General features: G+C 35.5%; 3 protein-coding genes across 5 annotated transcripts; 2 read left to right on the forward strand and 1 right to left on the reverse strand.

Annotated features, from left to right (window-relative positions):
* Positions 1-17,927: 17,927 nt before the first annotated feature.
* Positions 17,928-20,308, reverse strand: LOC110710344 (histidine kinase 3-like). 3 transcript variants are annotated; one of them, XM_021888630.1, is made up of 3 exons: positions 20,130-20,308; positions 19,018-19,481; positions 17,928-18,293 (listed from the first exon to the last, which is right to left on the reverse strand). In XM_021888630.1, exons 2-3 carry the CDS (start codon positions 19,405-19,407, stop codon positions 18,048-18,050), a joined length of 636 nt encoding a protein of 211 aa, XP_021744322.1. In that variant the 5' UTR covers positions 19,408-19,481; positions 20,130-20,308; the 3' UTR covers positions 17,928-18,047. The 3 variants fall into 3 exon arrangements, 2 of the variants coding, with proteins under 2 accessions (XP_021744322.1, XP_021744320.1); XR_002509151.1 differs by lacking the exon at positions 19,018-19,481; XM_021888628.1 differs by having other exon boundaries at positions 19,018-20,308.
* A 1,046-nt stretch (positions 20,309-21,354) lies between these two features.
* LOC110710227 (protein FAR1-RELATED SEQUENCE 5-like) lies at positions 21,355-23,174 on the forward strand. The gene is made up of 2 exons (XM_021888498.1): positions 21,355-23,108; positions 23,159-23,174. The coding sequence occupies exons 1-2, from the start codon at positions 21,355-21,357 to the stop codon at positions 23,172-23,174; spliced, it is 1,770 nt and encodes a 589-aa protein (XP_021744190.1).
* LOC110710395 lies at positions 23,158-24,351 on the forward strand. The gene is made up of 2 exons (XM_021888689.1): positions 23,158-23,664; positions 23,756-24,351. The coding sequence occupies exons 1-2, from the start codon at positions 23,218-23,220 to the stop codon at positions 23,771-23,773; spliced, it is 465 nt and encodes a 154-aa protein (XP_021744381.1). The 5' UTR covers positions 23,158-23,217; the 3' UTR covers positions 23,774-24,351.
* Positions 24,352-24,519: the final 168 nt, after the last annotated feature.

Consider the following 24,519-nt stretch of genomic DNA (forward strand, 5'->3'; position numbering starts at 1 on the left):
GCACAAAAAGTCACGCTCTATGGCCCAGCAAAGACCAGAGTGACTTATAGGAAGGAGGGAAAAAGTCAAGGAATAAGGATTATTTTGGCATTACAACTTCAGAAGTGCCTCAAGAAAGGGTATCCGTTATTCATGTGTAGCCTCCAAGAGATAAGGGGTGAAGAAGGGAAAAGCGATACAAAATTACCTGTCGTGGAAGAATTTCCCGATGTATTTCCGGATGAAATACCAGGCATGCCACCAGAAAGAGATGTGGAATTCACGATTGACCTGGTTCCTGGAACTGGACCTATTTCCAAGGCTCCATACAGAATGGCCCCAGCTGAAATGAAAGAGCTAAAGGCCCAATTGGAAGATTTGCTTGAAAAGGGATACATTAAACCAGTTCCTCACCCTGGGGAGCTCCAGTATTGTTTGTGAAGAAAAAAGACGGGAGTTTACGGTTATGTATTGATTACCGTGAGTTGAATAATGTCACCGTGAAGAACAAATACCCATTACCCCAGATCGATGATTTGTTTGACCAATTAAAGGGAGCAAGAACATTATCGAAAATAGATTTGAGGTCGGGTTACCACCAGTTAAGGATTGCAGAGCAAGATATTCCTAAGACTGCTTTCAGGACCTGTTATGGCCATTATGAGTTCACGGTAATGCCGTTTGGGTTGACAAATGCGCCGGCAGTGTTCATGGATCTGATGCATCGAATCTTCCGACCCTATTTGGACAACTTTGTAGTGGTATTTATTGATGACATTCTGGTTTACTCGAGTAGTAAGGAGGACCATGAAGACCATTTGAGGAAAGTATTACAGTTACTGAGGGAGCACCAGTTATATGCCAAACTCTCTAAGTGTGAGTTCTGGTTAGAGGAAGTCGCCTTTTTGGGGCATGTAATCTCTAAGGAAGGAGTCTCGGTTGACCCGGCTAAGGTTCAAGCCGTTCAGGAGTGGCCAACCCCAAAGAATGTGTCAGAGGTGAGGAGTTTTCTGGGATTGGCCGGGTAATATCGGAGGTTTATAAAGGACTTTTCGAAAATAGCAAGACCGATGACCAACTTGATGAAAAAGGAATGTAAGTTCATTTGGTCTCCTGAGTGTGAAGAAGCATTTCAAACCCTAAAAGAAAAATTGACAACAGCCCCTGTGTTAGCATTACCTGATGAAAGCAAGGAGTATGAAGTGTACAACGATGCGTCAAAGTTTGGGTTAGGATGTGTTTTGATGCAAGTTAGAAGAGTTATTTCTTATGCCTCAAGACAGCTGAAGACGTATGAGCAGAATTACCCAACGCATGACTTGGAACTTGCTGCCATAGTGTTTGCTTTGAAGATTTGGAGACATTACTTGTATGGAGTGACTTGTAAAATTTTCACTGATCACAAGAGCCTAAAATATATCTTCACCCTAAAGGAATTGAACAATAGACAGAGAAGGTGGTTAGAATTCATCAAGGATTATGAGCTGCTAATCCAGTACCATGAGGGTAAGGCTAATGTAGTGGCCGACGCCTTAAGTAGGAAGTCAAGACACTCGATATATGCGATGATATTGCCGGACCAACTGTGTATCGAGTTCCAAAAGATGAGTTTGGAGGTGGTAGAGCAAGGAGAAGTCAGTCGGATGTTGAACGCTTTGATAATTCGACCGTCGATTTTCGAGGAAATTAAGAACAGTCAGTCGGAGGACGAAAAGTTGAAAAATATAAAGGAGAAAATGAGTGAAGGGCAGGTATCGGATTTCACCATTGATGAAGATGGTGGACTTCTCTTTAAGGGAAGATGGTGCGTCCCACAGCACCGTGGAGACATCAAACAAAGGTTGATGGAAGAAGCTCATAGTTCTCCTTATTCAATGCATCCCGGAGGGGACAAGTTGTATAAGGACATGAAGAAAATGTTTTGGTGGCCCAATATGAAAAGAGAGGTTGCAGAATTTGTGGCTAAATGTCTGACATGTCAGAAAGTAAAGATTGAACATCGCAGACCACAAGGGAAGGTCCAATCATTAGAAGTGCCTAGTTGGAAGTGGGATTCCATCTCTATGGATTATGTTGGGGCATTACCCAAAACTCGGGCAGGAAATGACACCATTTGGGTAATTGTGGATCGATTGACGAAAACAGCGGTCTTTATACCCATGAAAAATACTTGGTCCATGGAGCAATTGGGAAAAGCCTATGTTAAGTATGTAGTCAAGTACCATGGGGTTTCAAGTGACATTGTGTCAGACAGGGATTCGAGATTCCTATCCAACTTTTGGCAAAGTGTGCAAAAAGCAATGGGGACGAAACTACTAATGAGCACGGCGTTCCACCCTGCCACTGACGGACAGACCGAGAGGACCATCCAAACATTGGAAGATATGTTGAGGGCATGTGTAATGGAATATCAAGGGTCGTGGGAAGACCACCTGGATTTGATTGAGTTCTCCTACAACAATAGTTACCATGCAAGTATTGGGATGGCACCATTCGAAGCCCTATACGGGAGGAAATGTAGAAGCCCAGTCTATTGGAGTGATATCAGTGAAACGATGGTACTTGGACCAGATATGATTGAAGACATGGTTAAACAAGTCAAATTGATACAAGAAAAGATGAAAGCAGCCCAAGATAGGCAAAGAAGCTATGCTGATTCAAAGAGAAGAGAAGAAGAATATCAAGTAGGAGAGAAAGTGTTGTTGAAAGTGTCACCTATGAAAGGGGTTATGAGATTTGGGAAAAGAGGAAAATTGAGTCCAAAGTACATCGGACCATACGAAATTACCCAACGGATCGGGAAGGTGGAATACAGGTTGAACTTACCCAGTGAGCTAGAAAAGGTCCATAACGTATTTCATGTGAGCCAACTCCAAAAGTATATACCTGATGCGACTCACGTATTGCAACCCGAGAACATAGTAATGGACGAAAATCTGACTTATGAAGAAAGACCTGTCAAAATCTTGGATACTAAAGTCAGGAGCACAAGAAACAAAGATGTGAGAATTGTGAAAGTGTTATGGACCAATCACAAGGTTGAGGAAGCAACATGGGAAGCCGAAGCCGAGATGCGAAAACGCTACCCAGATCTGTTTCTGGAGGTTAGTAGTCGAGTTACGGGGGCGTAACTCTTTTAAGGGGGGTAGAATGCGATAGAGTTTCGCGCGCACCTATTCCCAACCCTCTAAGTTAGCAATAGGTTGTGTCTAGTTAGAATGTTTAGCATGTGCATGAAATTAATTAACTAAAAACTATTTTCAAAGAAGAAATTCTTTTTACTTTCCTCATCACTCCGCATAGTTTCGGGTCGAAACTTCTTTTAAGGGGGGTAGACTGTAATACCCCATATTTTTGAAAGGTATTTTCTAAATTAAAGAGTATTTAGTCTCGTATTTTCGACGTATTTTCTAACTTAAGAGTATCTCAGTTTTGGAGCCAAAATGATATTTGAATTTTGGCGCCTAAACCATTTATTTTAATTAAATGGATAAACTAAAAATTTTATAAATAGTATTTTGATTAAATAAATAATAAAACAAAACTATATTAATTAATAAAATTAGAGGCATTTTCGAATTTAAAAATCTGATTTTTGTAAATATATTTTCGGATTTTTTCCAATAAAACCCAATTTTACTTAATATCTTGCTAAACTAATTATTTTCATGAAATGAAATTAATTTCCTAAAACTAAATAAATATCATTTTTGAATTAAAAATCTGATTTTACTCTAAGTAAAAGTATTTTCATAAAATAAAATCAATTCCTAAACTAATGAAACATATTTTCGGATTTTATACATTAAAAATCTGATTTTTATTAATTATTTGCTAAATTAATTATTTTTATAAAATAAAATGGTTTCCAAAATTTATCAAATAATATTTTAAATTTTATATAATAAAAATCTGATTTTTATACCTTAGTATAGTCCAAATTTCGGCCACCCTGATGTAGCAAGAAAAATTGATTTTATTCTTCCAAATACCTATAAACTTATTAAATCTTTAATTTTTGACAAATAAATTATTTTATAAAATCCCTAAACATAATAGGTCCGAAAATATTGAGTAATATTTTGCTCAATATTTTCGGCCATTCATGGTTTTTCTACAAAGATTTTTAAATTATTTTATTAAAAATAAAATCCTTTAAATTCCTTTAATTCTATTCTTAAACCTAAAATTATTTGATTCTATGTCATACTTGCACTCCAAGCTTAAAACCTACCAAATAGAATTTCATGATCAAATAAATATTATAGCCTTCCATATATTTAAAAACCTTAATTTCTATTTCTCAAAAACTTCCATAATTTATAAACCCTAAAATGCCATAAACCCATCCCCTAAACACCTATAAATACCCCTTTCATACACCCCAAAAATCACACCAAAAACCTCAAGAATTCTCTTCTTCTTTCCCCTTGTTCTCACGGTTTTCTCCTCTCCTCCCCCTCAAAAACCTCCGGCGACCACCTGCTGCCGGCAACCACCAGCAGCCGCCACTCCAGCCGGCCACAGCCACTCTTGCTCCTCCCTTGCATTGGTTCCTCCACCATCCTTCAATCCCTCCTTTCTCTTAATCTTATTTATATTACTAATCATTTTCCTAAATATTATTTCTTACACAAATTAATTTTATAAAAACAGAAAAATTCTTTAAATTATAAACAGAAAATTATTTTATATAATGATAATTAATTCATGCACATATAGGGTCGTTTAATTAAGTTGTTGTGTTTATTTGATAGCCTTATATTAATTAAGGTTATAATTATGTGTAGGGTGTTCGTGATTTAGAGAAGTAGTTGTGAATCGCTCAAGGTTGATCAAGGTACGTTATGTGGTTTGATACATTCGAAAGTTGATTATGAAACTACATTTTATGATCGTATGAAATTATAATTTATTCCGTATGAAATTATATTTGTGTACATTCCGTATAATTTATGTTCCGTATGAAACTATGATTTATTATGAAACTATAAATTATTATGTTCCGTATCAAATCATATTTTATTACATTCCGTATGAAATCATGTTTTATGTTCCGTATGAATTTATGATATTATGTTCCGTATTAAATTATGAAATTATTTTGGATTGAATTAAATAATTTGGATTTAAATTAAAAAGGGCCTTAAATTGTGATTGGAAACTATTGGAAATGATTTGCAAGTTTTTTGTGGATTTTTAAAGAAGAGTTTTTAAATAAATCAATCGATATGTTGAATCCCACTTAGGGAATGGATTAGAGAAGACTATGGACTTTGCATGACCTAGTCTTTCCTCAAGTTTGGCCTTTGATTATAAAGTAAACCACTTGGGGGGTGTGCACACTTAGTGAGGAATTGGTTTGGAATGAATCGATTGAGTTTTAATTTGTATTAAAAGAATTGGATTGGAAAAGTTCTATTTGAATACGACATTGGTATTTCTTTTATTAATTAAACGAAAATGATTTAAATTACGTTTTACTTATCTTACACATGACTTACTTAGCATATTTTGCTAATACGTGCTTTTGTTTTGGCTTTGCCCTGTTAATCATTTATGGTAAACAGGTGAATATTTCAGGTGGAAATTGATTGATGCTTACGGGAGTCCACGGGAATTTCACCTAGCTAGGAAAAGCTTGAGTCATTTTTGTGTCACGAATTATGAACGAATTTTTACTATGGTTATTTAATAAAAAATAAAGTTTTCCGCTGCAAAAGTATTTTGTTTAAGCCTTGCGTTATACGCGGCGGTAATACGTCCAAGTCTATCTCTACGGTATTTATACGTATTTTTCTACGATCTACGTAGAGGGAGATTTGGGGGTGTTACACGTAGTATTGAATTAATAAATTTATCTTTTCCGTATATCAAATCTAATTCGTTACTTTTATTTAGGTGGCGACATAATTTTTTAATTCAAAAATTAAATACAAATTCTTATTCTTATTGGTCGAAATAAGTATAATTCTTACGTGGCGCTCCGAATGCCCTCCAAAAATGTCTACTTTATTTATATAATAATATATTAGATTTTCTCCAAGCAACCCTAGCAGGTCACCTAACCCTTTACTACCGGTTACCATCCATTCCACGTGGCACTTCCTTATTGGCCAAAATTTTTATTTTTGATTTAAAAAAAAAATTAATTCTGAAAATGAAAAAAAAAAAAAAACTTCTATCTTCTTTCCCGTCCCTTTCCCCTTCCCATTGGTTTTTCTCTCCTCTCCCTTCCTCCATTATCACCCACCAACACCACTCAACACACCATCCACACCACAAACACCACCACCTATAGCCACCTCAACAGTTAACATCACATCCACGACCAACCCACAACATAATCGCAAACAACCACCCACAACACAACCGAAAACAACACCCACAACATCAACGACGTACGGCCAACCCCAATTCAGCCCCAAATTCAATTGAGATAGAGAAGAAAAGGAAAATGGAAAAGGTTGGGGTTTCGGGTTCTGGGTAGGTGGGTTGGGATTCGGGTATGGGTGGAAGTGGGTTGGTGGTTTCGGGGTATGGTGGTTTTGGCTAGGTGGGATTGGTGGTTTAGAGTCCGGGTAGGAGTAGGAGAAGGGTTTCGAGTATGGGTTTGGGTTTGGGTGGGGTAAGTGGTGGCGGAGTTGTGGGCTAATTGCGAGAGGGTGGCTAAGTTGCGGGCTGGTTGACAGGGAGAGGAGGGGGTAGTGGGGCGGGCTGGTTGATAAGAAAATGAGTTAGGCTGATGGTGAGGTGAGGTGGTGCACGGTGGCGGCAAGGTTGAGAGGTGAAGGAGCCATTATTAATGGCAGGAAGCTTGAAGAGGGGAGGAAGGAAGAAGGAGGGGAAAATTAAGGAAAATAATAAAAAATAAAAATATAAAAGTTACCTGAAGTTCAGGTTACCGGTCAAATAGGCTTGGTATAAGAAAATAAGTAGAAATTAGGATTATTCAGGGTTAATCAAAATGTTGGATTATTTTGGGAGAATGAGGTAAAGGTTGGATTATTCTTGTTAAATTTTCCTATTTACTAAATAAAACTAATATATATGATTGTATATAATGTAGATGGACCCTCCACAAGGCATTGATTTAAATATTGAATACTCTATTCTACAAGATAAGAATGAGGTTGTGGTTGATGTGGGAGAAGATTGCATGTGATGAATCTATTGACGAGTTTGATCTAAACTTAGACAATTTTGTCGATGGAGATGGTGCAAATTCTGATTTTGAAGATGGTGAAGGTGGTCAAATTGTAATGATGTGGACAATGTGGAGAATGAAGGTTTGTGTGATGATGGTGTACAAAATGTCATAACTCCATATGTTGGGATGGTTTTTGGATCGGCCGAAGAAGTGATTAACCATTGTCATGAATATGGGCGTCATGTTGGGTTTCAAATCAGAATTAGAAGCTCTGAAAGAATAGAAAAACCAAGAACTATGACAACGGATGTAGGCATTGAACGAAATCGACATATAGAAGATTATAATGATTATAAGAGATTAAGGCCAGTTTGTTCAAAAGAGGGTAAATTTAAATCGAAATCAAATAATCCTCAACGAGCAACTAAATCAACTGTCACGGGATGTCAATTCAAAATAAATGCATCACTTAGTTCCGATGGTTTATGGAAGCTTAATAAAGTTCAATTAGAGCATAACCACTCTCGTGATCTGAAAATTCCAAATTCATGCAAAACTATAAATTCATTAGTGAACAAAAAAGAGAACAATCTTGGAAAATGACACGGCTGGTGTTCCCATTGCAAAGAATTATAATTCATTTGTAGTCAAGTATGGAATGCTAGGAGGTCGGAGATACAGGCGATGCACCGAACTATAAGGGGCTCTTCTTCACCCTTTCTACGGCTATCATCAATGGACTTAGCGGGGCTGCCGAATCTGCCATTAACAGAATTTGACCCTCCTAATACCGCGGTAACGCATTTAAGTTCTTTTAATTTCACGGAATTGTTTAACTATGATGACAGTGCTAATACAAAGAAAAGAATCAGGGAGGCAGTGGGGCACCATCCACTTTCTTGTGAGGGAGATTCGGTTCGATTTAGTGAAACTAATCATGAGTGGGTTGAAAGGAAGAGGCTCAAAAGGCTGCATAGGTGGTCCGAAAAAGGGGGTTTTACAATTTGGTTGAAAGATGAAAATGGAGGACGTAGGTTCGCTTCAAAGGCCATCTCTGATCCTGATATGGCAAAAGAATTTGGGGTGGATATAGATGGTGATCTTCGTATGAGGGGTAGGAACAAGAGACCCAAGACATTCAATCTTCTTCTTCCGGTTCGCCAAAAAGACAGAAAAGTGAAGAAGTGACTTCGGTTTTCAGGGAGGCGACGGATGACATGGACATTGATCTACAGTTGTCTATCTTTGACTCGATCAGACTTGCTTCGGAGGGTGAGGTGGCTACTCTTATTCAGCCCCCGACGGGATTATGAATATTGTGGCCTGGAATTGCAGGGGCTTAAATGATCCACACACCCTTGCAGTTCCATATCTAGTGTGGCTCTATCGTACTAAGTTACCTACGTTTTTATTTGTTTCAGAAACTAAAATGGATTTTGTTTCAGCAGCTGCTCGGTTAAATGTTCTAGGTCCTACTACCACTTTTGGATGGGGTTCGGATGGTAGTAGAGGTGGTCTTTTAGTCTTAGGTTGGTCAAATGTTGTAGTTGATTGTCTGTTTTCTTCTAAAAACTTTATCCTTTGTAAGATAAATGAATCTAATGGTAGTTTGAAGTATATTTTGTTTTTTTACGGTGACCCTCAAGTTGAAAATAGAAGAATAGTATGGGAGCAATTGCAATGGTTTTTAGACGAATTTAAGAATGTACTTGTAATTGGAGATTTTAATCAAGTGGAGAGTGGGAGTGATAAGCTAGGGGGTTCAAGTCGAATAAGAGGAATTGAGGCTTTTCTTGATTGGAGATTTGGTAGCAATGTGTCAGAAGTTCCTTTCTCGGGCCCCAGGTTTACTTGGAGCAATAAAAGAGAGGGGGAAGATCTGATACTAGAAAGGCTCGATCGGGCCTATATTACAGAGGAATGGTTCGATCACTCTCCGGACGGGCGGATCACACATGAACCAATAGTGTGCTCTGACCACGCAGCTATCTGTTATACGGATAAAACTAGGTCCTCGACTTCCAATAGGCCCTATCAGATCGAAAATTGGTGTTTTGGCTTCCAGGAAGTCAACGAGATAGTGGGAAATACATGGAATGAGGAGGTAATGGGGTCTTACATGTTCCAACTGTCAAGGAAGCTTGAGAGGGTTAGAACCAAACTTCAATCCTGGTGTTTGGAAAATAAGAAGGTTTGGGGGATCAATTGGAGAAAGTTGTCTAAGGACCTGCGGAGTTCGGGAATGGATATCAGTACAATTCAGGAAGGGGAAGGGTATATCCTACGCATAAAAAGTCTCATTCCTAATAGCCAGCTGGAGTTCAGCTATTGGAATCAACGGATGAAGGCAAAGTGGATTAGGTATGGGGACTGCCCTACGACTACAATGTACAGGAAAGTGAAACAAAGGCAGTTACAAAAGGAAATTTTAACTTTAAGGAATGGGGATGGTTCGTGGGTGGAGGGGCAACAAGGGGTCGAAGAGGTAATCTTAACTTCAATTAAGGAGATCTACAACCCGGTCTTACCGGAGAGCCATGGGGAAGATATAGATCTTTTACTCAGGCAACTGGATATTCCCAAACTTTCGAATGAAAATAGGTCTTGGCTGGATAGGGAATTTTTGAAGGAAGAAATCAAAAAAGCTATGTTCAATATGCACGGGTCTAAGTCTCCAGGGCCGGATGGGTTTACAGGTGAGTTTTTCAAGACATATTGGGACAAGGTAGGGAGTTTGGTAATTGAGAGTGTCAGACAATTCCTAAGGACGGGAAATATGCTTAAGGAATGGAATCAATCCCTGCTAGTGTTGATACCGAAGGTGAAGGTGCCGGAACTGGCTAGCCACTTCAGACCTATCAGCCTGTGCAACACGGTGTACAAATGCATCTCAAAATGCTTGGTGAACAGACTAAAGACAGTCCTTCCAAATCTCATTACAGAAAACCAACACGCTTTCATCCCTGGAAGGTATATGGAGGACAACATTCTCCTGAGCCATGAACTGATGCACCTTATAAACTCAAGGAAGGGATCTAACTTTACAACAGTCAGAATTGACATGTCCAAGGCATACGATAGGGTAGATTGGCTCTTTCTTCTGAAGGTCTTAAAAGCTCAAGGGTTCTCCGATCACTGGATAAGGATGGTCTCGCAATGCATTTCGACGGTTAGTTTCAAAGCATTTTTAAATAGGAAAGCATCTGATCATTTCGCCCCTAGGTGCGGTCTGAGACAGGGGGATCCTCTTTCCCCCTATCTATTTATCATCTGTATGGACATCCTGTCCAAAATGTTAATCTTGGCAGAGGACATCAAACAATTTCAAGGACTGAGGGTTTCTAGGAGGTCACCATCGATTTCTCATCTGTTCTTCGCAGATGATGCTATGCTCTTCTTCAAGGCAAATAAGGACTCTTGTCAGTGTATCTTAGATATTCTGCATAGGTTTGGTAATGCCTCGGGGCAGCAGCTGAATCTCCAAAAGTCTGTTATTAAGTTTTCTCCGGATGTTGATAGGGATAGGAAGTTGATAGTAAAACAGGTTCTAGCAATGCCGGAAACCAACAACATGGGAACTCATCTGGGAGCTCCGATTGACATTCAGGGGAAGAAGAGCAGGTATTTTAACTTCTTAGTGGATAAGGTTACGGAAAGAATTATGTCATGGGTCTCTCTAAGACTTTCTCAAAGCTAGTCCTTATCAACACAGTGCTGGTAAGTATGTCTGCTCATGTCATGAAATGTCTTAAACTCCCTCAAAGCATTGCGAACAAGATTGATGCCCTGATTACCCGTTTTTGGTGGGCAAGTAAAGGGGGAAAAGGGTTACATTGGGTAAGTAGAGGTATAACTCAACTTCCTAAGAGCATGGGTGGTCTGGGAATTCGAGGTTGCTCAAACCTCAATGATGCACTCCTCTTCAAACAAGCAACAAGGATGCATCTCAATCCTCAACTTTTAGTTTCAAGAGTTCATAAGGGTTTCCAACCGTGTGGCATATGTTGTATTAATAGGCTGAATTTGGGAAAAGGGAACCCCTCTATGGGAAGGTCAAGCCTGCGACAGGCATCCCAATCTTTTAAGAATGGATTTGCCTGGAAAGTGGGAAATGTGAATAATATAAAGGCCATCAGTATGCCTTAGGTGAATGGTTCCATTCCAACTGTTAAATCAGGTCAAACTCTGGGAGCCGCGGCTAACTGGAAAGTGAAGGATTTTATTAACAGGGAGGATAAAGCTTGGAATGCTGGAATGGTAAGGGAATGTTTCGACTGGGATAGTGCAAAATCGATTCTGTCAATGGAACTACCACAGTCAACTGAGGAGGACGATTTTATTTATTGGAAATATCACCCATCGGGCAGGTACACCGTCAAAACTGGATACTACTACTTATCAAAGGATGGGGGTTTAGAGAGATCAAATTTTGCAACAAGGGATCAAGAATTTGTAAAGATGATTTGGAGGCTGGTCATCCAGCCTAAATGGAAGGTTTTCCTCTGGAAGCTCTTTCATGACGGTATTGCAGTCAAGGTTAATCTGGCTAAAAGGGGAATAAGAGTAGATGAAATCTGTGATCATTGTGAGGTAAACTTAGAAGATAGCCAACACATCTTCAGGTTCTGTATTCTGGCAAAAGAAGTTTGGGAAAGTAGCTCCCTAACTATTTGCCCTGATTCTCCTGGGTTCAACTCTTTGAAAAGTTGGGTCCAGCACTTTATCCTGCTGTTTAATAGCGAGGATGGTAAGAATAGCACCCGCTGTGCTTTGTTCGTGGCAACTATGTGGGGTTTATGGAAGACTAGAAATGCTAGATGCTTCAATAATACTAAGGGGACTATAAGCCTAGTGAATGAAGCTATTCAACGAGCTATGGAAGACCATGAGACTTTTAAACATCAAACAAGACTAACAAATGTGGGGGATTTAAGTGGGAAAAATGACCCAACTCTTCCCCCGGGCTTTAATTGTGTGCAACTGGGAAAGGAAGACAAAGGTTTTGATGACTTCATGGTGGAAGCAGATGGCTCATGGGATAGGAAGACAACAAGATCAGGGATAGGGTGGGCAGTTAAGCCTAATCATCATGGGTTTGCTCTCGACAAAGGGGGTAAACATGGGGCAGCTGTGTCAGTTATTCAATGTGAGGCCTGGGCTTGCCTTGAAGCAATGAAGTGGGCTAGAGCGAAAGGGAGAATAGGAATCCTTCTCTTAACTGACTCGGCTGGCCTTTTGAACAATTTACAGGTGCACCCGAGCAAGGACATTTCGATTGCTTGGTTGCTAAAGGAAATCAGGGGAGTGGGGGCTACGTTTCAAAGATGCACGATTTTAAAGGTCCAGAGAGACCAGGTACAACAGGCTGATGATATTGCTAGGTTTTGCCGGATAAATTGTTCTAATCTGCTATAGTATTTAGTTTTTGTTTGTTCTTTTGCTCTTGTCAAACAAAAAAAAAAAAAAAAAAAAAAAAAAAGTATGGAAGCCATAATAATGTTCCTTTTGATGAGAGGGATTGTCGTAATTTGATAAGCAAGACTAGAAGACTAAGTTTACAACATGGTGACTTTGCTGCGATGAGGAGGCATTTCTCCGAAATGATATCAAGAAATTCAAATTTCTTTTACATGTATGACACTGATGAGAGTGGTTCACTAAAGAATGTGTTTTGGGCAGATAGTAGAGCAGCATGCAAAGATTTTGGGGATGTCATCTCAGTTGATACGACATATGTCTCAAATAGATATAAAATGCCATTTGCTCCGTTCATTGGAGTCAATAATCATGGTCAATCTATCCTTCTTGGTTATGCCTTGTTATCTGGAGAAGCAACTGATAACTTTGTATAATTATTTAATGCATGGTTAACATACATATCCGGCAAGGCTCTGAAGTGTATCATAACTGATCAATGTCAAGCCAATGGTTAGTGTTTCTTTTACTCTTTCATTTTTATATTTTTTTTTGGAATGGTTAGTTAATAATACTAGTATTTTTTTTTTTGTTTGGTTAAGATATCATTACTGGTATTATATAATTTTTTTTGAAATAAAGTTTAGAATGTAATATCAATCATAATACGTTATACATGCTAAATTTAATATGCAATCTTTGTTCCCTCAAAAAAAAAAAAAAAAAAATGCAATCTGGGTTATATTGTGTTATTCTTGAGCTATAAATCGTGCAAATCAAGCTGTGTTGGCATGTATGTTGGATTTGTAATGAGTTTTGGATAATAAGGCTTGGATTGGATGGAAGTTGGTCTAGTAATGAGTAAAAAAAAAAAAAGTAACTTTGTGGAATACATATCATACAAAAACGACATATAGAATTTTAGAATGAGTTAAGTGACTTTTTTTATTTTTATTTTTTTCCAATATTTATGCCATTATAATTCACATCTCTCATTACAATTTTCTTTTTTTAAATTTTACTTTGACATTTTCACTAAATTTATATGAATAGTTAATTTATAGGTAATGCGGTGGCTCAGGTATTTCCAAATGCTCGACATAGATGGTGCTTATGGCATATTGTAAGGAATGCAAATAAACATCTCAATAAGCATTTGAAATGGGATGACGTTCGTAATGGATTAAAGAATGCTCCTCATGATTCACTTACTATTGTAGAGTTTGAAGAAGCGTGGCAAGATTGGATCAAAATCTTTAAGCTTGAGAAGTATAATTGGTGTGGGGACATGCATAATGTTAGACATCGATGGGTGCTTATATACTTTAAAGCTACATTTTGGGCCAGCATGTCTAGCACTCAAAGGAGCAAAGGTATGAACTTCTTTTTCAAAGGATTTCTCAATATCAACACTACTCTTAAGCAATTTGTGGAGCAATTTGGTTTTGCACTAGCTAAAAGAGTAAAAGAAGAGGATAATTAAGGAGACTTTTGATTTGAATGATTCACCATTACATTGTGCAACCGACCATGTGTTTCAAAAGTTACCTCCAAATTTTTTTTTGAATTTCAACATGTGAAAGACATGACTTAAAACAATGTTACAAAAATTTATGATGATGAAAAACAATGTGTATATTATGTCATAGTAAGGAGAATGTGGTATGGCCTAACATAACACACTAGTTTTCAAGTAAGTATAGATAAAGGAACCCTAGAAGTACAATGTGACTGCAAGAATTTTGAATGTAAAGGGATCATGTGTAGCCACTCATTGCGTGTTTTACATGAAGAGGAATGTGATTATGTACCCGAACAGTATATTTTGGATCGATGGAGAAAGGACTTGCCTAGAGAGCATCTTCAGATCCCAATTCCTTATTAATTCTTTACTCAAGAAATAACCGGAGGAGATGAAGAGGTATGAGAAATTGCATAATACATTTGAACCTCTTTTCAACATTGGCAATGATGAATGACAAGTTTTATGATGAGGTATTGAGCTCTCTTTTCGAATTAAGTGTGAAATCACAATCCATCATGGAGGATGAGCATGGACTCATGTCTCAATGTTTGACCAATATTGACAAAGTATATGGTAGACGAATCCCTAAGCGTGTTGTTGTAACTCAAGGCCAAGATCTTGAAGTTGTTCACACCAACAACGATATGGATCCCGTGACTGACCCAATAGATAAAAGAGGAAAGGGGAGAGGGCCAACAAAGCGTAAAGGTTACGCTAATGACCATGATCGTCCATTAAAAAGAGCAAAGCAATCCACAAATGCTTCCGATATTCCTCATGGATTTCAAATATATCCCCCGATATGTAAATTTATCGAACATTATATTTTTTATTTTTTTTACATAACATGATTTATTCTTCAACCTGTCGTATAATTTTTATATTTTGATGACTTTTTTTTTTTTTTTTTGTTTTTTTTTTGTAAAGCAGTATAATAAACCATATGAGATGTTTCCAAATGTATATTATAATCCCCTATACCATGTCACGACACCGGCAACGACAGTAAGTATATAGCTGTATAATGGAATTTTGCACAACTATATTTATTATTATCATTATTATTATTTTTTTTTTAAATTTTTTTATTGATCTTTGTGTAGATGCAAGGTCAATCGATGCCATTTCAACCATCGACTTCAAATATGTTCAGACGTTAAGATTGAAAATGTAAAATACAAAATACATTTTTTTTTAACTATGGTAGCTTTACAAATCAATACCATGCATACTCAGTTTTTTTTTTTTTTTTTTTTTTTTTTTTTTTTTTTTTTTTTTTTTGGTAAATACAGTGGAAAAGACTATCCAAATTTTGAAGCTGACGTAGTTGCAATGGAAGACAAAATCTTAAGCTACTAAATACAATTGTATTGATTGAGATTTTTGTAATGAGATATTATTGTATATCTTTTTTCCTTTAATTGTGGGTGCATGAGTGGTGCAATAGCCTAGTGGGTAGATCCATATTTTTTGTTTTTGGAATCCCGTAGTTTGAGATTTTATGTTAATGAATATATTTTTTTCATCCACAAATGATATGCTTTTATAATTTTGCGATTTAAGGTAATGCTTCACATTTTAATTTATTTATCTTTTTGTAAAAAAAGGCCATTTAGAGGTTGCAAATGATTAAAGGTTCAAATTATAAAAAAAAATCAACTAAATTTTTTTTTTAAAATAACTAAATTACTAAAAAGATCTATTCGATTAAAAAATTACAAAACACTTAAACTACCCTGTAACAAAACATCTATTCAGTTTGGTACATTTTTGTAAGTCATCATAAAAAGTATTCAGTTTCCGAATAACTATAATTGTTTGGATGTCATATATATATAAATGAGATCATATGAGACCAAATCCCTTATGTGAGAACCATATTATATGTGAGGACTCATTATAACCGTTGGATCAATTACATCCAACGACCACAATTAAATATCAATTATAACGGGAGAATCATCAATTTCCAATCAAATGTTCATCCTTTTTCATGCGATTCCACTCATTTTTCTCTCTTCTATACTCTGCATCATCACGAAGAATTCGATTTTGTCGTGTTCATCAATCTAAATCAACTCGTTGCAGAATCCCCAATTTGAAGAAAATGAGCTCTCCAATGGAGATTTCAGTCTCTAAAGCCGAATCTACTGAACTTGAAGCTAAAACTAGTTGTGGTTGGCTGGACGTGGGTCTTTGTGGGTGGGATTATGTATGGGTTTGGAGGAGGGTGGTGCCGTGGTGGGCAGTGGATACTGGTCGGAAGAACGAGGTGAAGAGGTTTTCAAAATTTCGGGTGGGTCTCCTACGGTGGCAATTGATTGATTATGTTCTTGATGTTGTACGCAAAGAAGCTGAGAATTGTGACCGCTTACAAGGTATTCGACGAAATACCTCACTGAATTTTTTTTTCAGTTTTCTTTCATTTTTGTTTTTTGTGTTTTTGTTTTCTGGTGTTGGATCTGAATGTGAATATTTCAGAGCTCTAAATCTGAGTATAATTGTAAGAAATTGATTAAGGCTATAATTTTGTTGCTTAAGCTTGCTGTGTAGATGATCTGAACTTCTGAAGTTTGTATATAGTTCAAATTGGGGGTTGTTGAGAGTAGTTGAATTCTTTTGTTATTTGAAAACAATTAAGATCTGGGATTTTGTTTAATTGCAAGATAGTTTATCAATTTTTCTGGCAGTTATAATTTGAGTACGTAAAGAAAATAATTGATATGGGATTTGAAAATAATTGATTGCTCATTTCACAAATGAGCAAAGAAATACTTATTGATTTAATGAATGATTAAAGAAATGTTTGCTCATTTGACAAATGAGCAACTAAGTTTTTGCTCATTTGTTAAATTAGCAACTAAGTATTTGCTCATTTGAGAAATGAGCACTTAATTATTTTCTCATTTGACAAATGAGCAACTAACTATTTTCTCATTTGCTAAATGAGTAAAAAATTGATTGCTCATTTCCCAAATGATCAAAGAAATGTTTTCTTATTTTACAAATGAGTAACTAATTATTTGCTTATTTGACAAACGAGCAAACTAATGGTTGCTCATTTCACAAATGAGCAAAGAAATGCTTGTTGATTTAGTGAATGATTACAGAAATGTTTGCTCATTTGACAAATGAGCAACTAATCATTTGCTCATTTGACAAATAAGCAACTAAGTTTTTGCTCATTTGTTAAATTAGCAACTAACTATTTGCTCATTTTCTAAATGAGCAAAAAATCGATTGCTCATTTTCCAAATGATCAAAGAAATGTTTGCTTATTTTACAAATGAGTAACTAATTATTTGCTTATTTGACAAATGAGCTAACTAATGGTTGCTCATTTTACAAATGAGCAAAGAAATGCTTGCTGATTTAATGAATAATTAAAGAAATGTTTGCTCATTTGCTGATTTATTCTTTATTAATTTGTCAAAAATGAGCAAATAATTTATCAAAATGAGCAATTATTTTTTGCTCATTTGTCAAATGAACAAATGATTCTTGCTTATTTTGTCAAATTAATGCTCATTTGTGAGTGTGTTTGAATGTTTTAAATACGTTAGCATACTAGCTCAAGGGTGGAGCATTGTGCAAATGCACAAAAGATGTGGGTTCGAATCCCACGTAGGTTCATTTATGTAACGTGGAGACACAAGTTTGTATGAGAGTTTAATTGTAACAAAGTTTATATAGTTATAAATCATTTCTAACCATTTTTTTGCTCATATAATTTAGTATGAATTTGATTTTTTTTTTTTAATTAATTTTGTTTATAGAGATAACCTATGTAGGAATTGAACGTATATCCCCTATGCATTTGCATAGTGGTCTACCATTTAAGCTAATAGGTTTATCATATGTTTTAAATCATTAATAAATCATATTGCATATAAACTTCAACTGTCACTGCAATACAATGAATACATTCTAATTAAGTTGCTATATCCAAACACAAGTAAAAAGCGTATAATTACCTTTTTAATCGAACATTTCTGAAAAGCTTCTGTGCAGCAGCCCCGGTGAACATCTTGAAACCACACTGCAGGCATGCAAAACCTCCTTATGAACAGGTTCTTGTTTAACAGTATCCATCCTCTTAATAGTCCAATTATGCTGCTTCTCAAATTGTTCTCTTTTTGAATGGAGCACTTTCACAGCATATGCCACCCCACTTGTTAAAGGCCGTTCGAAAGCAATTCTTTCGGTGTATCTTGCAAAAGTTCTCTGTCCAATGTTCCCCTTAGTTAGCTACTAATCGTCTAATACTAGCAATGAAACCATAAGAGCATATTATCAAACCTTTTTTTGGTATAAGTAGCATACTATCAGACTTAATCTGACAAAACAAAGACCATATCCAAACTAATACAGAAAAATAGCTCTAAGGCAGTGTGAGCCACTTTACAAGCACAATACCAAACTCTTTAGGCATATATTATCCCAATCGCAGAAATACTTTAATTTTTAGCATCATATACTAAAAAATCGATTAACTTCAAGCTATTCGGTAATGAATCAATATGAAGAATTTGTACTCATTCTATGTGTTCATCCAGGTTACCTAATAATAAAAAAGTTTTTCCTTCTAAGTTCACCTAAAATAGTATCTACTCTGTAATGACCTAATACTAGCAGTTTTAGATAAAATTCAACAAATAAGACACAATATCCACAGGACATTAGCTCTGCTGAGTGCTGACAACAGAAGTACAAATTTCAGGAGTAAAATTTACATCTCAACCCCATTAGCAAAATATCATTTTCAGTTATCATAATACACTGCAAAAGTTCTCAATATTTTGCCCACATACATGATAAATACACCCATAATTCCTAATTTCCTACTCTTAACATAATTATTCATGAAGAAAACTAATTAGATACATAAATGAAGCTACAAAATCATAAAATATTAGCTAAAAAAAATAGAATTCAAATAGATTTATACCTGATTAATAGCAGATGGATACTTGCCATGATGAAAAGTGGAAATTAATATGGACATAGCTTGAATATGATTCATACTAATATTAAATTGATCTTGCAACATCCTAGCCCTTTCATCACACATACTAGTAAGGCTTTCTTTCCTTTTTTCAACAGCGTATGAACTCAATAACCAAAACACCTCAAAACAAAATATGATCCAAAATACAACCCAAGCAACCAAAAGCTTCTTCCACCATGATTTCCTCAACTTCATTGACCCTATGTAGTGGTAATAGTAATGGTGGATCATATGGCTATTCGACGCGATTTTCGGCCACCAATCACCCACCACTTTACCATCGCCACCACCACTGCCGCTGCTGCCAAGCAAACTAGGCTTGCCGTCCATTACACCACCATTAATCAGCTAATTCATGGGGATCACAGAGATAAGCCGACAACATAGCAGTAAGAGTACATGTCCTACTTTTAACCCAAAACCAAGAACATGTAACACACTCATCCACTATCTAGTAAACTACTAGCAATCTCAACTCCCAAAGTAGGAGGGAGAAGGATGATTAAATTAATACTATTCAAAATTTGAAGAGAATAAATGCTCAGAAAAAGAGGGAAAAGAATAAAATGAAAAAAAATAAAAACAAAGGGTAGAAGAAGGAAGAAATTTAAGCTAGCCACCCTTTTTTCTTTTTTTTTTTTTTTTTTTTTTTTTTTACAGAAATAACCTGTAAAATAGCAGAAAATACAAGAAGATGCTAACTTATCCTTCATCAAATTTAAACCCAAAAGAAAAATTAAAAATAAGGAATCCTAGAAACATAAGATTCCAAATTTCCTTTACCAAACAAACAGAATTTCAGAAATAACATGTAATTCAATGCAATAGAATCGAAAATTATCTGAATAATCGAAAATTCTCAATTACTAAAAATCGAATATTATTTTCTTAATTTTTGATGATAAGTTTAATCTGAGATCATTAGAATCACTATCAAGTTTTTTGTTGTATTCATGAGACTCAAAAATTTTCAATAATTGATTAAACCATAATAATTGATGCAATTCGAAATTTTCAGAGCAGTAAAATTGAAATTAAAAAGTTGAACAAACCTTGATAATTATCGAGCCTTCAAATTCTTTAATCGAAGTTATTCGTACTCGTGAAGAAGATGATGAAATCAAAATTATCAAGCCTTCAAATTGATTAATCAGTCGTCGTTGATAATTATGGAGCTTCGTTGTGCAGAGAGAATAAATGAGAAAGTTTTGAAACAGTTAAGCGTGCAGTGGTTTTGTTAGGCAGATTTGTATTTTAATCTCGGCCGTTGAATTTCATATAATCTAATGACTGGTATTAGTTCTCACATAGATGAAGATTCTCACATAAAGGGTGGTTCTCACCGGATCCTGACCTTATATATATATATATATATATATATATATATATATATATATATATATATATATATATATATATATATATATATATATACGGGAGGGTTCCGCTAAAAACAGGGCTTATGGTGAAAACTAAAAACAGCAAATCTCAGCCATTGATTATTAATGATATAATCTAACGGTTGAAATACAAGGTACACAAAATCTTAGCAAATCTCAGCAAATCCTCTGTTAATTTTGCTGAAAAACGCAAAATCTCAGCAAATCTCAGCAAATCCTCTTTTCATCTCATTATCAAATCGTCAATTCCTCAATTCGTCAAATTTTAGGGCGACTTTGATTATTTACTCCCAAAATTGAGGGCTCGTGATTCTTCAATAATTTGGGGCTTCCTCAATAATCTTAGTAAGTGTTCTTCATTCTTTAATTTCTGTTTTTAGCTGAATTTCTAGTTGATTGCGGCTTACAATACCGATATAACTGTGATTATTTCCTTGTATATAAGCTGAATTTCTTGAATTTCTATTTGATTGCGCATGGTAGGTTATTTCCTTGTATGTGATTATTGTAGACTGTTTTTATAATAGTGCTCTGTTTTTTAGTTTCAATCTCATCAACTTGTAGTTTCAATCCTCATCAACAATATGCTCTTTTTTCGTTTTTGTATAAATATTTGCAATATATATATATTTTTTTTATATTAAAGTTTTTTTTTCCTGGATATATGATATTAGGAGAAATTGTTGCACATAAGGTGTTTGTGTATTTGCTTAAATGACTAACACCTTGCTTAATACCATATAGTAACTCTTTTTTATGATACCATAACCATATATTTTAGACTGTTTTTGTTGGTGTCCAGTTAGTTGCACCATGGAATGGATTATTTTATTATAGTACCCATTTTAAACCATATATTTGATATTATATGCAGACAATGCAAGAGGAGTCAGAAGAAGGTAGTTGCTCAAATACATCTACAACTACCAATGTTGCTGAAAACTTACCGTCACTAAAGGGCCCAAGTGTGTGTTACACTCCCAGAGGAACAAAAGAGTTTATACCGTGTTGTCCCCCTGAACTAAAGCCTACACTTGGTATGCTTTTTGATTCCTTACTTAAAGGTGTTGATTTTTATAAGCAATATGCTAGATTTGGTGGGTTTGTGGTAAGACTAGGTACTGAAAAGAGAATTAAAGATAGTGATAAAGTCTACTTGAAATATTTACATTGTAATAAACAAGGGTTTACGAAGGATGGTGAAACTAAAGCAAAAGTTTCTAACAAAGATAAAAATCCTAAAGCTAGAAAAAGAACCATAAATCGTGTTGGATGTAATGCAATGATTGGGTTTAGAGAACGTTCAGATGGAAAATGGATGGTTTATGTCTTTCATGAATCTCATAGCCACAATCTTGCTTCTCCCAACACAATGAATTTTTTGGCAAATGTTGGAAACCTTAAACTTGGCCAGAAAAAATTCAATTTTGACAACTCTAGATTGAACATTGGTCCAAACAAGTCTTATAAGTTGATGAAAGAACATCTTGGTAGCTATGATAATATAGGTGCAACATTGAATGATTTCAAGAACTTTAATCGAGACTTGAAAGCTTACATACAAGAGAAAGATGCTTCGATGTTTATAAACAATTTGAAAGAAAAAGCTGAAAACTGTGAAGGTGCCTTTTTCTTTGAGCATTGTATGGATGAACATCAACGCTTGACAAGAGTATTTTGGGCAGATGCAATTAGTAGAAAAAATTATTCGTTGTTCTGTGATATGATTACATTTGATACAACATTTGACACCAACAAATACTCTATGGTTTTTGCCCCATTTACGGGTGTTGATCACCATGGTAAGTGTGTGACTTTTGGGATAGGCTTACTTGCAAAGGAGGATATTGAATCCTTTGAATGGTTATTTGAAACTTTCTTAAAGGCAATGAATAACTGTCAGCCTACCTGTATCATGACAGATCAAGACCCTGCGATGAAAGTGGCAATTGAAAAAGTTCTTGATAAGGCAAAACATAGGTTTTGTATGTGGCACATTATGAAAAAAGTGCCACAAAAGGTAGGGCCCAAATTATGCTTAGAAACTGATTTTCTTCATAAACTAAACTCTGTTGTGTGGAATAGAGACCTTGAACCAGAAGAATTTGAAATTGGTTGGCAGTCTGTGATGTCTGAATTTGATTTAGTGAATGAAGATTGGTTCAAAAATATGTATAATATAAGGAATATGTGGATTCCTTCCTACTTTCGTGACCTTTTTATGGGTGGGATTTTAAGGTCAACTCAAAGATCAGAGAGTGAAAATAGCTTTTTCACTAATTTCACCAATCAGCATTTGTTATTGGTTGAGTTGTGGTTTCGCTATGAATCTGCAATCGATGCTCAAAGGCACACACAAGACAAGTTGAATGCTACTTCAAAAACTACACATCCCCAACTTGTCACCCCCCTGTACTTGGAAAAGCATGCTGCATTTGCTTACACTCATAATGTATTTTACATATTCCAAAAGGAATTCAAGCATGCTTTGTACAATTGTGGTATAAGTAATGTTACCATCAAAGAAGAAGAAGGGATTGAGCAATATAGAATTGTTGACAACACAAGGAAAAAAAGCTATCATGTCACATATGTTTTGTGTTCTAATGATGCTTCATGCTCTTGTAAAATGTTTGAATCTGTTGGAATATTGTGTCGTCATATTCTCTTTGTCATGAAAGGAAAGTTCTTATTTGAGATTCCAAGGCAATATGTTTTACATCGTTGGACTAAAGAAGCTATGAAGAAACCAATTTTTGGCTTAAACAACTTGCTTGATGGGGCAGAGAAGGATAAGAAGCAAAAGCTAGTTGGTGATTTATGGTGCAGGTTTTTTTCATGTGTAAGTCTTTGTGAGGAGAAAGTTGAATGCCTAGAGTCATTGTTGTCTAAGTTAATATCTTTTGAAAATGAGATGAAAGACTTGGATTCTATAAGTCCAGTTGATAAACGTGAGGCAAAAAATAAACACATTGAATTATTTGTTGGATCTAATGACATAGTTGTTGATATTCTTCCTCCAAACAAGTCTTCCAACAAAGGTAGTGGTAGTGGGAAAAGGAAAAAATCTGACAAAGAGATAGCTATTGAGGAAAGCCAAAGGAAAGATAGACTTTGTAGAACTTGTGGTCAGAGAACAAACCATGATAGTCGGAATTGTCCGCAAAAAAAATCCAACTTGAATGAGGTATTTTTGTAGAAAAAAATAAATAAATTTTGTACTATGTTTACTTCCCACTAGATTTTCACTTTATATATGTTCGTGTACATGATTTCAGGATTTCAAAGAAGAGTAGAAAGGCTGCAAAACCACTTCATATTTACAAGAAGCAACATCGGCTACTGACAGCCTAGTGCTGAAATAGAGGAGATGAGAGGAAAGAAAGAACATAGTGCTATAGTGCCCTTTTTATTGATATAGTGATTGTTATTGTTTCACATATATTAAACAGGGACCTTTTATTGTTAAAATTTTATTGATAGGGTGACCTTTTATTGTTAAACTTTTTATTGACCTTTATATTGTTATTTTGATGTAGTGACATATTGGCATATGATAACTTCAATTTATATTATAGTATGTGTTTTTAACGTCATAGTGACTTTTTTTCATCGTATTGACACCTTATTTCGTGATAACCTTTTTAGTGATATAATGACCTTTATTATGATATAACAACCGTATAAAAAATACTCACATTTTAACAATTCTTCTAATCCACATCGATTAAGCCAATACAAAGTTAGGGAAGGAGGGGCTCGTTCTTTTAATTGATATACTAAATGAATAGCTTAAGAATAGATTAATATAAATACGACACTTTTACCTTACATAGTGACCTTTTATTTAAATAGAGACAGATTATTATAGAAATCTTTTTCATCACATAGTAACGCTCTTGCATCTCATAGTGATCCTTTTGCATCGCATAGTAATTGGAAATTTTTACCTCATATAATGCCATTTTACTTACATAATGACTATAAAAAGTAATATAATATCCTTTTTCAAATTTTTTTTTTCTTTTTTAAGAGTTAAAAA

Source organism: Chenopodium quinoa, unplaced genomic scaffold (assembly GCF_001683475.1).
Source record: "Chenopodium quinoa cultivar QQ74 unplaced genomic scaffold, ASM168347v1, whole genome shotgun sequence".
Taxonomy (NCBI): Eukaryota; Viridiplantae; Streptophyta; class Magnoliopsida; order Caryophyllales; family Amaranthaceae; genus Chenopodium; species Chenopodium quinoa.

Excerpts from the sequence above, each read along its gene's own strand:
- LOC110710344 (XM_021888630.1), bottom strand. The coding sequence starts at position 19,407 with ATGGACGGCAAGCCTAGTTTGCTTGGCAGCAGCGGCAGTGGTGGTGGC. Across the intron at positions 18,294-19,017 it reads ATCCATCTGCTATTAATCAG|AGAACTTTTGCAAGATACAC; the intron begins GTATAAATCTAT and ends AACATTGGACAG.
- LOC110710227 (XM_021888498.1), top strand. The coding sequence starts at position 21,355 with ATGCAAGAGGAGTCAGAAGAAGGTAGTTGCTCAAATACATCTACAACT.
- LOC110710395 (XM_021888689.1), top strand. The coding sequence starts at position 23,218 with ATGAAGAAACCAATTTTTGGCTTAAACAACTTGCTTGATGGGGCAGAG.